At 38.8% G+C, this 15,668-nt stretch overlaps 1 protein-coding gene across 1 annotated transcript in view; it reads right to left on the bottom strand.

The window, feature by feature from the left end:
* Positions 1-15,668, bottom strand: part of thsd7ba (thrombospondin, type I, domain containing 7Ba) — a gene marked incomplete at both ends in the record, with an annotated part of 175,096 nt that overhangs the window by 75,191 nt on the left and 84,237 nt on the right. Inside the window, 4 exons of the mRNA XM_079254456.1 lie at positions 858-990; positions 1,865-1,980; positions 5,553-5,784; positions 8,060-8,251. Coding sequence (XP_079110582.1) covers positions 858-990; positions 1,865-1,980; positions 5,553-5,784; positions 8,060-8,251 — 673 coding nt within the window. The remainder of the gene's footprint in view (positions 1-857; positions 991-1,864; positions 1,981-5,552; positions 5,785-8,059; positions 8,252-15,668) is intronic.

The following is a 15,668-nucleotide window of genomic DNA, read 5'->3' as shown; positions in this document are numbered from 1 at the left end:
ATAATGGTATGTTCAGAAATCAGAATTAAGAAATCAGAAATACTTTATTGATCTTGGGAGGGAAACTGTTTTAAGTGTTTAATGTGGAGCTACTGGTGTCACATGGTACATTCTGTAGCTTGGGAGCAGAAAAAGTCTCATGTTTGGGATAGCAGCAAGCAAGCAGAGATGGACACCTTTGTTTAAGGTCAGTTGTTTCACATCATCATTCACTCAGTGCTGAAAAAATCCTCAGAAAAAGATGCCAGCAAACTACAGTGATGTCTGGTTGGCAGTGGAACTAAAAACACTGCTTCCTATCATATCACTGCGTGAAGCCAACCAAAGCTGACTTGTTATGGAAACAGTTCGGTACTTGTTACAATTAACTGCCTTGTCATCTTTACCTACGACCTGCCTCTGCAAAAAGATTTGCACAATATGCGTACTCCTCTGTGATGACACTACACAGACACTTTTGAGGAACATCGTGTACCTATGTACAGAAAAAGTACAAACATATCCATCTACCAGCCTCAACTGCAGCCAATGACAGATCTTGTGTGTTTGATGTTTGACGTTCTAAATTATAGCTCTTCCCATTTATTATTATTTCAGGTTTAGATTTTATGTCATTTACAGATTCTCTTCATTCTAATAAACTAGAAGCATGTGTCTATTCACAAGCTGCCTTGGATCTTCCCTTTTCTCAGCTCAGTTACAGACATCCCACAACATCATTTCACACTTGCAACACGGGTTATTCAGCATCAGGTTCCACTTAACACCTTGTCTCACCTTGTGATGTTGTATAGGCGCTGAATTAAGTTAACATGTCTGCAGATAAGAAAACACTTTATAATAAGTAGTGCTTTTACCTATACACTGGACACACACGAAGTAATTCACATTCCCTCTCCTCATACAGCGTGTCAGGACACTCTTGACCTCCATTAGCAGGCTTCTGAATGATGGTTCTGTATCGTGACTGCATGGCAGTGGTTGTATTCTCTGTAGAGCATGAAACACAGTCTTCACAAACAATCCACATGCAGTTAGATTATTTCCATGGTGGAATTAATGTGAGCATTTTTGTAGGGTTAAACAAAAGAAGAAATGCAACATATATGCTGTGTGTGCTGAAGGGATGAAGAATAAATCCTGCAGGTTCAGTCAAAAACATCAGACAAGTGGAAAAAACAAGTTGGCTAACAATTTATCTAATTCTCAGTAGCTTGCCCTTGATGGCTGTAACGTCCTCCACTTCGCCGCAGTCTGTTTTTGGACACAACACCCTGTAATGGCTTCATTTGGCTCAAGAGTCAAGGCTCATTACACAACACTAATTACTAAACATCGAGAATGGGTGCAATTAAGAAAGTGATTACATCGTCAGCAGGCCCAATGGACTACAGCATATTTACAGAGATGAGATGTCTGCTCAGTTTTTCTAAAACAATTACGTATTTTTTTGATTTCCAAGATACTCCAGTACACATGTTGAAATCCATTAAATATTCATTTTGCTCTGATGTGTCAGCTTAATGTAATAGACACTTAACACTGCCATCTACAATTAAACACAATCATTAACCACACAAGAGCATATTCATGTGTCATTTTTCTTCTGTGGTGTTGACATTCACTTGAGCATCACTCAAGATGCTTGAACAAATAATGTGTCATTATGTGATTTATACTTCTGCAGATATGTTTTAGGTCTCTTCTACACTATTCATAAAAATGTCCCTGACACAATAATATTTACATTCTGATTAGGCCTTGAGGTAGGATTATACAGATCATCAGGCTGATTCTCAACATAGTTGCTTATCTATCAGACGATTGTTTGCACAAGTGTATTGAAGTTCATGAAATAAGCTACCTGGAATGCAGCTTGATGGGCAGGCGCTCCATTCACTGAAAGGGGTCACTATGCAGTCTGTCTTGCAGGGAAGTGAGCAAGGTCGGACAGCCTCTGGGCGAGAAGAGTCCAAACACCTAGCATGCAGACAAAGATTGTCTTAAATTCATTTTTACTCTGATAGATGATCAATACGTGGCTTCTCTGAGGAAAGAAGACAGTGCAGTGAAAGAACTCTCCTGAACTCCGCATGTATCCCCCACTGAAAACGTGACTGATTACAACAGGTTCTCCTCACAGACTTGGGCAAAAAGTTTTTTTGTTTTTTTTTGTTTGTTTTTTTTTCACAAATTTAGTTGCTTTCCAAGCTAAAACTATGAAATATGTTTGAAAAGAATGATATTTATATTATAACATTTTCATTCTCTTGCTAACAACATATTATCAGTTTATCACAAAACTATTTTGTCATTTCAAAAAATATTCTTGTGAATGGTATTTATCATGGTGACAAATTAGAGATTCTCCTTTTATTTTGGCAAATCAGTGACTTTACAGCACTATAAGTTGGTCCATAAAGTGTGGTTGCATTTGCGTGCATGTGTGTGTGTATGTGGAGGGAAGGGAAAATGGGGAAAAGGGGTGTAAGCTTGAGTTGTTGCTTGTCTTCTATGTTGGCCCTGTGATGGACCAGGGACCTAACCATGGTGTATCCTACCTGTGGCCAGAAAGCTGCTGGATAGGCTCCAATACCTTCCAGCCACTCTGAATTGGATTAACTGGGTGTAGAGAATGGATGGATAAACATTTTCATTAGATAGGGTGTGCTTTTTTTTAGGTTTTCCAGACTGGATATTGTTACCTGATTAGGAGCAATGTTCCAGAAGCAAGCAGCAGTTGTGTTTACTAAAATCTTGTTAGCTCTTTTAAAGATTTGACAGGCGAAACATAAAGGACTAGTGAGGAGGGCTTTGCAGCTTCAAGTGGGAAAAACAATTTATGATGAAGGTGAGTGATTTGTCTGAGTAGAAACAGCAGCCACAGGGCTGTTTGGTTGTTACAAAAAAGAAAGTGAAAGCATTCAAGAGAAAAATAAATAAATCATTTTAAAATAGAAAAAAAAAGTGAAAATCAATCAACACATTGTTAATTAAGCTACAAAACAGCGCTAACGTTCACATTCCTGTCACGTTAAAAGGCACCATTACAGTTCAGAGAATTCTTCACTGACTTCTAGCAATTTCCCAGCCTTTAAATAGAAAGTAATTATGCAGTTCCTTTCTATTTAGGTTGGTGCAGACCTTGTGTGATGCATCCATATCAGCCCTTTGGCTGTGTTGTATTTTCTGTGTTTTGGAGCATGAAAGTGTTGCAGATTAATGCATCTATGTAAAATCAAATAATTAATCAGCTTTGATGTCTTCATCAACCAGCAGGCAAACCACTCCTCCTCAGCATGCAGGCGAGCAGGCGTAGACCAAATTTCATTTCAGACACAGTGACTTCCTTTGACTGACAACCAGATCCAGGTTTCACTAGAGACCCAGTATGGGGTCACATCCCACCAACTGCAGAAAGCCAACACGCACAGGAATGAGATCAAAGTCTGCCAAAGCATAAGGAGGCACGGTACATAAAACCCACCCTTCCCAAGCGTTATCCCTTCTCTTCTCTCTCCCTCTTTGCGCTGATGCATGCCAGAGGGCATGGCAATGAAATAGAGCGGCTCTGGGAATATTCTGTAATATGCCCAAAATGAGGGCGTTAAACTTAAATTCAAGGCCATGGTGTTTGGCTGTGACAAGACTGGTAAAATTCAAAGTCACATATTATTTCTATTAGGAAGCAAAGAAAGAACCAATTAATCACTTTTATTAAGTAAAAAACTGGGACTAACTAGCCGTTAACAGGAAGTTAATGCACAATTTCCTTTTAGATTTATGTACATAAATATATATTAACTGCTTGACAGTGAAAAGATAACATGGGCCTTGTAAATACTGTAGTTATGCTAGTGTACAGGACATATAGTACCAACTTTTGACTGGTAGTATAGATTAATACCAGTATTAATCTATACTACCAATAGTACCAATATTAATAAAGAAGATTTTTATAAATAATAAGTTATTAAAAAAAAAAAAAAAAATTATATAAAATAAACATCTATTGCAGTGTTGATATAAATCAATCAATCAATCAATCAATAAAAACACATTCCAGCAGTGCTGCGATTATTGCACAGCATGAACTGTTGGGATATTTGCTGTCTGGTCCACAATATCAGCTCTATTGAGAGGTTTTTCCTCCTCAGATGGAATTTATTCAGAAAAACTGATGGTATTTCTTCAAAGTCACAGTCAGATATTTCCCAGGGTATAAACAACAACAAAAAAACGCAGAATCAAAGGTGTGTTACCTACTTTGACTTGGTACTTTTTGAATCCACCACCACAGCTTTGTGTATAAATCTTACAGTACAGTGTGAAGTTATGTGAAATGGTCTGTTCATCATGGATGCAATCAGACCTGAATATGACATAGTTTAGTGGGATAGAACCAAGACCTATGTCTGCAGAATAAATTCACTTGTTACTCACAGTGGAAACCATCTATGATGAATAGCAACATGCAGGTATATGTTCGAGGTGCTGTTCCATTAAATGGACGCTCCTCAGGCTTATGAATAGGAATGAAGTGATTGAATTTGCAGCACCCTGTACAGGCGAGATCTGTTGGTGGAGCAGAAATGACAGCTTTCATTAAAGCTTTTGTGGTGGGAGACAAGAGAAAAAAGCCTCTCCATAATCCATTTTATGGCCCTGTCAATAATATATTGAGCCAAAGAAGGGCAAACTTTGTGAATTATTTATAAATCTGTCTTACTGGTGTAGGCTTTAACATCATTAAAGTGACAGCACAAAAACCCTTAGCAGTGTTTGATATTGTATTGCTGAAAGAGGAAGATAATGGGGGAGCAGAACCAAGATGAATCTGTAGTTAATACACAAACACACACACACACACACACACACACAAAAAAAAGGAAAAAAAAAAAAAGAAAAAGAAAACCAGAAGCATAAAGAAGAGCTCAATGCGCTAAACTCTGGGGATGTGATTTCACAGTGCATCGACTCCTCTGGATTGTCTCCAAATAGCAACACAATGCGTATCTTCAATTGAGACATTTTTGGAACATGGAAATTGTGTTTTCAGAATCGTTTTCCTATAAGAAGAACATAATCACATCTTTGACTTCTCACCCATTGTTCAATATTAATTTCTCTAAGGGCCCATTTCTGGTATCCAAAAGTAATCAAAGCAGCAGTGAAGGATGGGGAGGAAGAAACAATATTCTGACAAAAGTTAAACCTTTAGTCTGGAAAAAAAAAGAATTGCAACTATTCGCTTTTAGACAGAATACAACAACGTAGGCAGGGAATAATCATGCATTACTTGTTAAAAAGCAAATGCAGAGAGTTGGAATGGATGTAGTGATATCAGGAATGAAGGAAAATGGTACACTAGTAAATTCAAAAGAAATGGTAGTGGGATGTGCACACATATGATGCAAAAATGGAAACACTCTACCCACCCAACTACATTACCAGTCAAAGCTTTGGACACATTTCCCATTGAAATGTAAAGTGCGTCCAAACATTTGACTTGTAGTGTACATTACACAGTTGCTGTCAAACAGAGAGCTCACCTTTTGCTCATAACAGGACCGACGTTCATCTTTGTGCACGTGACTTTGCGCATGTGAACACCGACACCACAGGTGGAGGTCCCGTTCCAGAGACTGGTTCCATTCGTGCTGCAGGATGTGTCCTCTGTACAGGGACCCCATGCAGAGACCTCCCAGTAAAACACCATACAGGGATGGTCATTGCAGACTCGCCATTCCTCCAGGGCTGGAGCTGCTGGGCAAGCTCTTCCTTCTGTATGTGAGGAAATAAGACAGACAGAAAATGTGTTAAAGATATTTGCTTTGAAGTGATATAAATTAGCAATATGTTTCACGTAAAATACCTGAATTATAAAGGTAGTCGAATGTTCATATCCACTGTTAATATTTGTGTGTTTTTAAGTTAGCTTAATCGACATTGTACAAGTTATAAAAGTATGAAAGTCAGTCGAGGTTGATTCATGGACACTCTGCCCCATGTGTCCTAGCTTTCACATAGCCATTCATTACTCACATTCATCTTCAGTAAAAAGGATAAATTAAATATGTTTATATGAGCATGTATTTCTTTGTTTACATGGTGGTGAATGATTATTTTTTTTCCCCAAATTTTATCCTACTTAAATATCATAGAGGCTGGCTTCTTCTGTTGTAGTGAAGGTGGACTTTCCCAATTTAGTTCTTCATATTCACCAAGTCCAGTGGGTTAATCTTAGTTTTACTCACGGAATTTACAGACAAGCTTTTGTTGGAAACTTAAATTCCGTGTCTCACCTTTCTGCCACTTAGTTGAATCAGGTGCAAGAAGAACACACATATTTCAATCAGAAAGAAACAATTAGATTGAAGTGAAACATTTACCAGTTAGAAAGATTATTACAGACTACATCACATTTAAATTGATTCAATCAATTGGAATTGATAGAGCTGTTTAGATAAAGACATTTTCACTCTGATTCACCAGGTCTTAACTGAGAATTCAAACAAATCCACCTTATAGAGGTGCATTAAAACCTGTCACTGAACCACAACCATAAAAGCACATAGTTATGGTGTCCATTGCATTGCCCAGTTAACAGTTTGCAAGTATGTAAACACAGACACAGCATTCCCACAAACATGCAGAGTCCAGCCATTTCTGTCACACAGCAGATAGCCAGAAACATGCCAATAAACAACACAGTTTGGAACCTGGCTTATGCTGCGGGATTCTTTCATCAGCTGTTATTGCTGATACGTGTTTAGTTACAGGGATTAATGTGCAGCAGCTGACTACCAAGGCTGTCTGACTTGAAAACACAAACACACGGAGTATGCAGAGAAAATCTGGCCAGAGGAGAAGCTTGTGATTATGGATGGTCAGCTCAAACCTCAAATGTTTTCTGATATGAAAAATGTCCATATGAAACTCATAAATCTAAAGAAGCAGACAAAAAAGCTGCAGTGCTTGAGAAACAACTCTGAGGAAGATTCAGGCTCATTCGATCTTAATTTTCCATTTGCTGAGTCTGGTTCTTTTTAGTAAGTTTGGAAATTCCTCAACTAGTTTCCAATTTACAGGAACAAAAACAGGTTTTAGTCTCTGGCCAGTCTACACATGAAATGTAGTCTTGTGTGATTTTGGGGGGGCTTATTTTTTAAGAAAAAAATCATCATTAGCCTGCGAATTACCTGTTCTCTCAAGAAACGGGTGTTGTACCAGTAAGACACTAAAGAGCATACAATTTGTTTTGGTTTTTTTTATACATTTAATTCAGCTTATTTTATATATCACCACTTCACAAAAATGTCAGTGCATGTTAGGGAGACATCAGTTCAAGCCAATTCATAATAGATAGCCTAACTAAGGAAAACCAACAGACTGACTTGGATCCAGTCCCCCATCCTCAGGATGCACATGGTGACAGTGGAAAGCAACATTCAGTTTAAAATTTGTTCTATTTACAGCCTTGGCCACTTGTTTTGTTTTTTCTGCAATTTTATGTACTGTTAGGGCTCGATAGTGCAGCCAAATGCAACCAAAAAAACTGTTGAGTGTGAGTATTTTTTTTTTTTTCTTTTTTGCACCGATGCACCGTTTCTAAGGTCCAAGTGAAGGACTTTAATTATCTCTGAATGCCTGTCTGTGTATTCTGAGTTTCCTCTTTACCAGAGCTGTTGCCTTGATAAAAAAAAAAGCCCTAAAAAGAGATGGGGCTTCACCTCTGATAGGCTCTGATCAACAGTTGTGTGCTGTATCGTAATTTGCTTTGAAACTAAGGCGGGCAAACATTAAACCACTGGTACGCTGAAGAACAACACTGACCAGAATCACGTAAACTGGAAAATGATGATGCATTTTCAGTTATTTTTTCCAAATGTTTCTTTTTCTTCACTTGACATACAATCTAAAAAGTTTGGCACACCGGTGCAACCAAAAGACTAAAACATCAGAAATAAATCAGAAAAATCATCAAAATGTAAAAAATAGTGTAAAGAAATAAAATGTATGCCTGTCCAGAAAGGAGTGATACAAAATATGGGATTACCTTTTCCTGGGATGGCCAACACTGTGCGAGTGCGGCTCTGCCTGCCCTCTGCAGTCTTAGTAGCACAGCTGTGTGAGCAGGAGGACCAAGAGGACCAGGAGCCAACCACACAGTCTGAGGAACAGGGCACCTCACAGGCCTCCTCAGAAGATGGAGGATCATCTACACAGTGGGTGTTGGGTACATCTTCTCCTGAAGAAAGCAAAATGAGAAAACTGAAGGCTACATACGCATTACACTTTATTTAGCTCACCCGGACTAGAACAAATAAACACTGGGACTATATTCAAATCCTATATCAAGAAAATCCTCAAATCGCAGGTGTGATAACCAAGGCTCAGCCTGACCGCAGGCCTTGTGAGTAAAGGCTAACAAAACTGAAGCGGAAGGGGTGGTTCTTTATAGTAAATTTGAAGAAAAACAAACTTGGATTGTCATCCAAACATACGGGCCACCTTAAGAGCAGATTTGCATTTTATCCACACCTTCATGAAATATGAACCTAGGAATTTTCAGCTGAGAACAGTAAAGTGAGAGTCATGAGTGTATCGGAAGGATGGGAGCTAATTAGGAAATAGGTAATGCAAGTATTTACAATTAATCATATGATTCTTACGTGGTCTTTGGTCATATACACTGCTCAAAAATAGAGGGAGGACTGAAGTAACACGTAGATATGAATAAAATAAATATTTTTATCAAATACTTTGTTTTTTCCATAGTTGAATGTGCTGACAACAAAATCCCACAAAAATGATCAATGATAATCAAATGTATCAATTGGAGGTCTGGATTTGGTGTTATACTCAAAATGAAAGTGGAAAAAGACACTACAGGCTGATCCAACTTTGATATAATGTCCTTTAAACAAGTCAAAATGAGGCTTAGTAGTGTGTGTGGCCTCTGCATGCCTGTATGACCTCCCTACAACGCCTGGTCATGCTCCTGATGAGGCAGCGGATGTTCTACTGAGGGATCTCCTCCCAGACCTGGACTAAAGCATCCGCCAACTCCTGGACAGTCTGCGGTGCAACTTGGTGTTGGTGGATGGAGCGAGACATGATGTCCCAGATGTGCTCAATTGGATTCAGGTCTGGGGAACAGGCGGGCCAGTCATAACATCAATGCCTTCATGTTGCAGGAACTGCTGACACACTCCAGCCACATGAGGTCTAGCCTTGTCTTGCATTGTTAGGAACTTATGGCCAACTACACCAGCATATGGTCTCACAAGGGGTCTGAGGATCTCATCTCGGTACCTAATGGCAGTCAGGCTACCTCTGGCAAACATATAGAGGGCTATGCAGCCCTCCAAACAAATGCCACCACTCACCTTTACTGACCTACTACCAAACCGGTCATGCTGGAGGATGTTGCAGGCAGCAGAACATTCTCCACGGCGTCTCCAGACTGTCATGTCTGTCATATGTGCTCAATGTGAACCTGCTTTCATTTTTGATGAGCACAGGGCGACAGTGGCGAATTTGCCAATCTTGGTGTTCTCTGACAAATGCCAAAAATCCTGCACGGTGTTGGGATGTAAGCACAACCGCCACCTGTGTATATCAGGCCCTCATACCACACTCATGGAGGCTGTTTCTGACTGTTTGAGCAGACACATGCACATTTGTGGCCTGCTGGAGCTCATTTTCCAGGGCTCTGGCAGTGCTCCCCCTGTACCTCCTTGCACAAAGAAGGAGGTAGTGGTCCTGCTGCTGCCCTCCCACAGCCTCCTCTACGTCTCCTGACGTACTGGCCTGTCTCCTAGTAGCGCCTTCATGCTCTGGACACTACACTGACAGACACAGCAAACCTTCTTGCCACAGCTCGCAGTGATGTGCCATCCTGGATGAGCTGCACTACCTGAGCCACTTGTGTGGGTTGTAGACTCCGTCTCATGCTACCACTAGAGTGAAAGCACCGCCAGCATTCAAAAGTGACCAAACCATCAGGCAGAAAACATCGGAACTGAGAAGTTCAGTTCCTTTGTGAACTGAAAAACTGCAAAAGTACGTCTGGCAGGCTATTAATGTGCACATTTCTGATTAAACTGTCAGAAACATACTCCATGAGGGTGGTATGAGTGCCTGCATTTACAAAGCTTGTGCTCTAAGCTCAACACAATGTGTACCTTCTGATCCACATCAAGGCTTGTTCTCATGTGGCTGGAATGTCTAAACAGTTCCTGCATAATGAAGGCACTATGGACTTCTCTGCCCATTATCCAGATCTGAATCAATCAAGCACCTCGGAGATATGGTGTCTTGTTCCACTGCCACAGCATGGCACCTCAGATTGTGCAGTGGCTGACTGGTGACCTGATCAAGGTCTGGGAGGGGAACCCTCAGGTGATTGCCCGTCAGGAACATGTCTACTAATTGCAGGGAATCCGTACAAGCATGTGGAGGTCACAAACACAACTCAGACTTGTTTTAGAATTTTGAATCATTATGAGGAATTTACACAGAGACTGGATCAGCCGGTGACCTGACCTCTGACCTTTCCATTTTATTTCCACTGATCATTTTTCTATCACTTTATCTTTAAGACATTCCACTCTGTATTTTTAACTGGAATATTTCACTCATCCAGACTTAAGAAGTGCTGATTAAGTGTTCTTTCTCATTTTGAAAGGTGTGTATAATATGTCTTCCATTGTATGTATGGATTCTGTCTGGGTTCTCGGGCTTCCTCCCATCATCCGAAGACATGCATGTTGGTTAATTGGTCACTACATTCACTATGAGTGAGCGTGAGAGTGAGTGGTAGCTTGTCTTTCTGTGTTGGCCTTGTTGTAGATTGGCAAACTTCCCAACCTTCATCTCACCTGCTAATTACAGGGATAGGCTCCAGCTTCTGACCCTGAATTAGACTAAGAAACTGGATGGATGGATGGATGGAATAGATTTTGATGCATTTTACAATTGTACAGCCTTTGAACTCAGCATTTCGGATTCTTGATGGCATAAGACTCTTTCTGGCTGGACAAAGCTCACAGTACAGGTAGGATGCAAGGACGCAAAATTACCCATCTTGAAGCAATATCATCACTTAATGTCTCAAAGCCAGCTCTCTGATAGTTTTGCCAATCAATTGTTAAATTGAGGACAATTCAACATGTCACTACACTCACATGAAAGTCAGTGTTGCACCTGTTTATCTGAAAATAGTGTTTTATACTGATGAATTATAAGTTTTCATGGTTTTTCCTTTTTTTCTCTAATTTTTATTTGTCAGGGACCATGCACAAAAAAATGTCTGAAGAGAAAAGATACATTGTACCAGATTTAACTGCCTGCCAATTTTCAGAGTATTAAAACAATATGAATGCAATCAAACAATAAAAAAATCCACTACAATGAAATTCAATTGCAACTTGCAACTTGTTGGCATTGATTCCTTGCATGCCTGACATGTACACTGATATTAACTTCACCTGGTTTGAAATGTTTTATATGTTTCTGGTAAACAGTATATTCATTCATTCATTCATTTTTTGAAACCGCTTAATCCAATTAAGGGTCGCCGGGGAGCTGGAGTCTATCCCAGCAGCCTTCAGGCAAGAGGCAGGGTACACCCTGGACAGGTCGCAGGTTAAACAGTATAGTGTACTGTGAATACATCCTTCATAATGTTTAAGTTTGTTTAATGTTTCAAATTTCACCCTAAATCGCAACTGAAAACTTCGAACAAACAGACTTCCTCGAGTTTCAAGGTGTTTTGTCAAAGACAAACAAAATTTCATTTAATCTAAAGAATATTATAAGGATATCTCATTGGTATTCTGGGAAAGTTTTCAAAGTTGTCCTTCAGCCTTCATCTTGCAGCCATGTTATGAAATATGTATCACGGCTTCCAATTAATTCTCCTTTATAGATGTGCAACAGCCATGGGAAACACAAAGCGCCTGTCTTTAACGAAGATAACAATGGCTTTTTGTGTGATTAATCACCTAAAGTGCAGTAAAAAACAAAAATCCCAAAAACATTCCTTGGATTTTTTTTTTTTTTTGCTAGTCTCTCCAGAGAGTTTACCACAGAATTTTTCATTCCTTCTCTGTCCCAGAGCTCGAGAGATCGATTTCAGAAACTGGGATGCCATCCTGATGTCAAAACAATGCCAGCAGCAGCTGAAGCACTGTTTTCAGATATACACTCACATTCAGTAGTATCATTAACTTGGCTGAACTCTGCCACTAAATCATGGAATATGGTTTAATGATAACAACCCTTGGGCAGATGTGCCATCAATTTGTCGTTTTTTTGTCCCCAAGCAAATACCCTTGATACTGAGAGAAGCAGTAAACCCAGAGAGAGCAAACGTTGGTAACGCCTCATCAGAAATGCTCCTCTGGGGAAGATGAAAACCCTTTGCCCATAAACTTAAAGCATTGCATATCTACACCCATCAAAATAACTGGTATGCGTTCAGCAGGAGACAATCGTCTGCTTGAAATAATGGTGAAGACTAAGGCTACTCCATCAGTACATTATTCCTTCCATTAGTGTGAGAACAAGCGGGCATTAGATGGAAAAGATTTCAGCTAAGAATAGCAAAAGAAGACAGAGAAAAAAAAGGCCTTTTCAAGCATTTTCATCAGCATTAGAGTGATGTGAGTGAAGGTTTTTCTTTTTTTTTTCTTTATTATAATCATAGATCCATAAATGCACCTACTTGAACTGAAACTGCATTTATCATAATTGTTTTGAACCAATTCTGAAATTTTAAGCTGCGTGGGAATTCATTGCCATGGTTCACTGTGGCTCCCACCCAGGTAATTACTCCAGGTATGCATGCTTCATACAAAGTGAGCATAAATTGAAACAGTGTGTGCACTATAGATTTCTGAAAATCTACTTCCACATTTTACAATTGGTACAAAGATTAGAGTAGAATTAGCAATTGAGCAATGAGATGCAGCAAGACACCATTTAGAAAAACTTTATGGAGGACATGCAGAGCAGCCAGTTTTATCTGGAGTTAGGGAAAGATTTTATTACTTCTGCTTTAATAGAAATGGCAGAACAATGCAAGTTTGCATTTCCTACCCTTATTCCTTACATAAGCTGGGAGTTAGACTTCCATGAAAAGTTCCATCAGTTTTTATTCATAGTGTGCAAATAGGCTGCATAATAAGAATAAGATTGGTTATTTCAAGTGAAATAAAAAGATGAGAATTGATAAGATCTTATTGATATCAATACCATTGTCAGTTATGCCAATAGATATGGTACTGATTCCCCTTATCAATTCCTGACTCAATTTATATGATGAGTAGCATAAACACAAGTAAAACCACAGATTTAGAGTCAAAACACTGTTTGATTTTTATCAAAAAAGTCAAGTTATAGGTTGGATTTTCTTTTTCAAATCCACACAAACAACAATGAAAAAATGCATCACTTATACATACATAGATAATTAATAAAGAAAGAAATTTACTCTGCAGCATTTTGCATTCATGAAATTAAATTTTTAAAATGTAGTTATCGTGCATGTATTCTACGTTTACATAGGAGTTTTATTTATTCATTCATTCATTCAATATCCTAACTGTCTTTGGATGGTAGGAGGAAACCAGATTACCCGGCAAGAACCCACACATACACGGGGAGAACATGCAAACTCTACACACACAGTTTTAATCCCTGTTTAATCCTGAATACAATTGAATTCCACTTTAAATTAATGAAAAATGACCATGTAAGTGTCCGGTTTATACGTATTTTAATTCAGAACTATTAAATTCCTCTGTCATGTAAACCTTGATTCCACTCTAAGATAATTCCAGTCGTTCTGCGCATGCTCATTACCTCGTCCTGTCCCTATGACCATTATTTTGCCTCCCGTGTTTGGGGGTCTATCTTTCTTCTCCTTCTCAGTTTCTGAAAAAAGTGAAGTAGTATGCTTGTGTTGAGCTGGTACTTAAAATTCATAATAAAAATAGCGGCGAAAATGGTATTTATTATGGCATTTTTACAAGTTTCGACTGAAAAGACGAGAAGTTGGGAATAAACTTGGTTTATTTCCGGGATACGTCATTCGTCATGTGCACCCTCTGTCCAATCAGAACCCTTCCCAACCCGCCGCTCTAAAGAGGAATTAAGTAAGGATATGTTTTATGTAAACCTCCATTCAAAATTATTATTTTCATGTAAACCCGTGATACGGAAATTCCAAATTATTTAATTCCAAATTATTAATTCCGAATTTTAAAAAAAAATCATGTAACCGTAGCCGATATTGTGACGCTAACTAATGCAAAACTGCAACTTGAACATGGAACTGAATTACAACATGTATAAAAAAAATGGGAAAGTTCTAATTCAACTATCTCGCTTCTGAATGCCTCTCAGAACAGTGTTTTCTCCACAATTACCATCCCGTTTATATTTTTCTTTTAGCACATTTTTAAATATTCTTATTTTAAACTGAACACTGTGATGTTATTTGTTTTATTTACACAAATTCACATCATGTGTCCTTTGCTCACAGGATTGCGCACATGGAGAGCATGAGCCAAAATACGTCGCATTACTGTTTCAACGCTTCAGTCTGAATGGAATTTATTAATCATGTGCACGACCATAAACTGCTATGAAAAACACCTGTGGCTACAGGTGAGCTAATTGCTAAACTAACGAAGAGGCTGAGATACAGCATGTCTGTTTTCACCAGTCGGAAGGAAAACTCACAGTTCACTGTGAAGAACTTTTCGCCATCCAGGGAAAGCAAGAAGTTATTCCGATAATTTGTTTACTGGATTGGACTGAAAGATCAAATCTATTGCCAGTGCACGGAAGGCAGATTGATCTTTAGTGATACGTACGGTGGCCCTTAAGTGTCACAGCAAACAAAGCCACAACACAATTAGCCACACAACACAATAACACCAATTGTTTATTTAATGTGTTGACTCAACTGGCTCCTGAGTGGAACTGGTTTTCAATTCCCTCTTGCCTCTGCAAAGTCGAGGGTCATGTTCTTTCAGTGGTGTTGGTTTGTTTGTCTGTTAGTAACACAAATCAAGAGGTTATGAATGGATTTTTAGTGATTTATTCAGGAAATCTCAGAAGTAGAATAAGTAAGAAAAATTTTCCAAGAATTCTTCACTATAGAGAGTTGAGAATCATTTTCCCATTAGCCTTTCTAACTCGAAAATATTGTCCAAAACTATTGGTAAATAAATAAATGAATGCAGGTGGATGTTGGTGCTGTCTGTGCTTCTAGTTGCATAGAGTCCTTGAATTGAAGAAATCCTTTTCATCCTTTGGCTCAACAACATGATTTTCTCACATGTTCATTCAGTGGTGGATACTGTTGTAGTTCATTTGTAGCAGAAAGGCCCTGCAACAAGACATTAAAAAACTGTTCAAAATCTTGCAAACTACATTTTCTCTACAATGTTATGTGGAAGACGAGCTGACACTGGAGGTAGAAAGAACAGTATGCTGGTTGCAGCATGCAACTCAATATACCAACTTAAAAAAACACAATTATCTATTTGCTACCAACCATAAGATGCAATCATCAAGCCTACCTGGGCAAATATGAGTGTGCATTAAAATGCTTTTCCCTACTGAGGCTAAATGTACAAAGTAATTTTAAA

The sequence above is a fragment of the Telmatherina bonti genome (assembly GCF_933228915.1).
Source record: "Telmatherina bonti genome assembly, chromosome: 15".
NCBI lineage: Eukaryota > Metazoa > Chordata > Actinopteri > Atheriniformes > Telmatherinidae > Telmatherina > Telmatherina bonti.
Note: the sequence above shows the minus strand (reverse complement) of the source record. Positions and strands in the feature narration are given on the sequence as shown.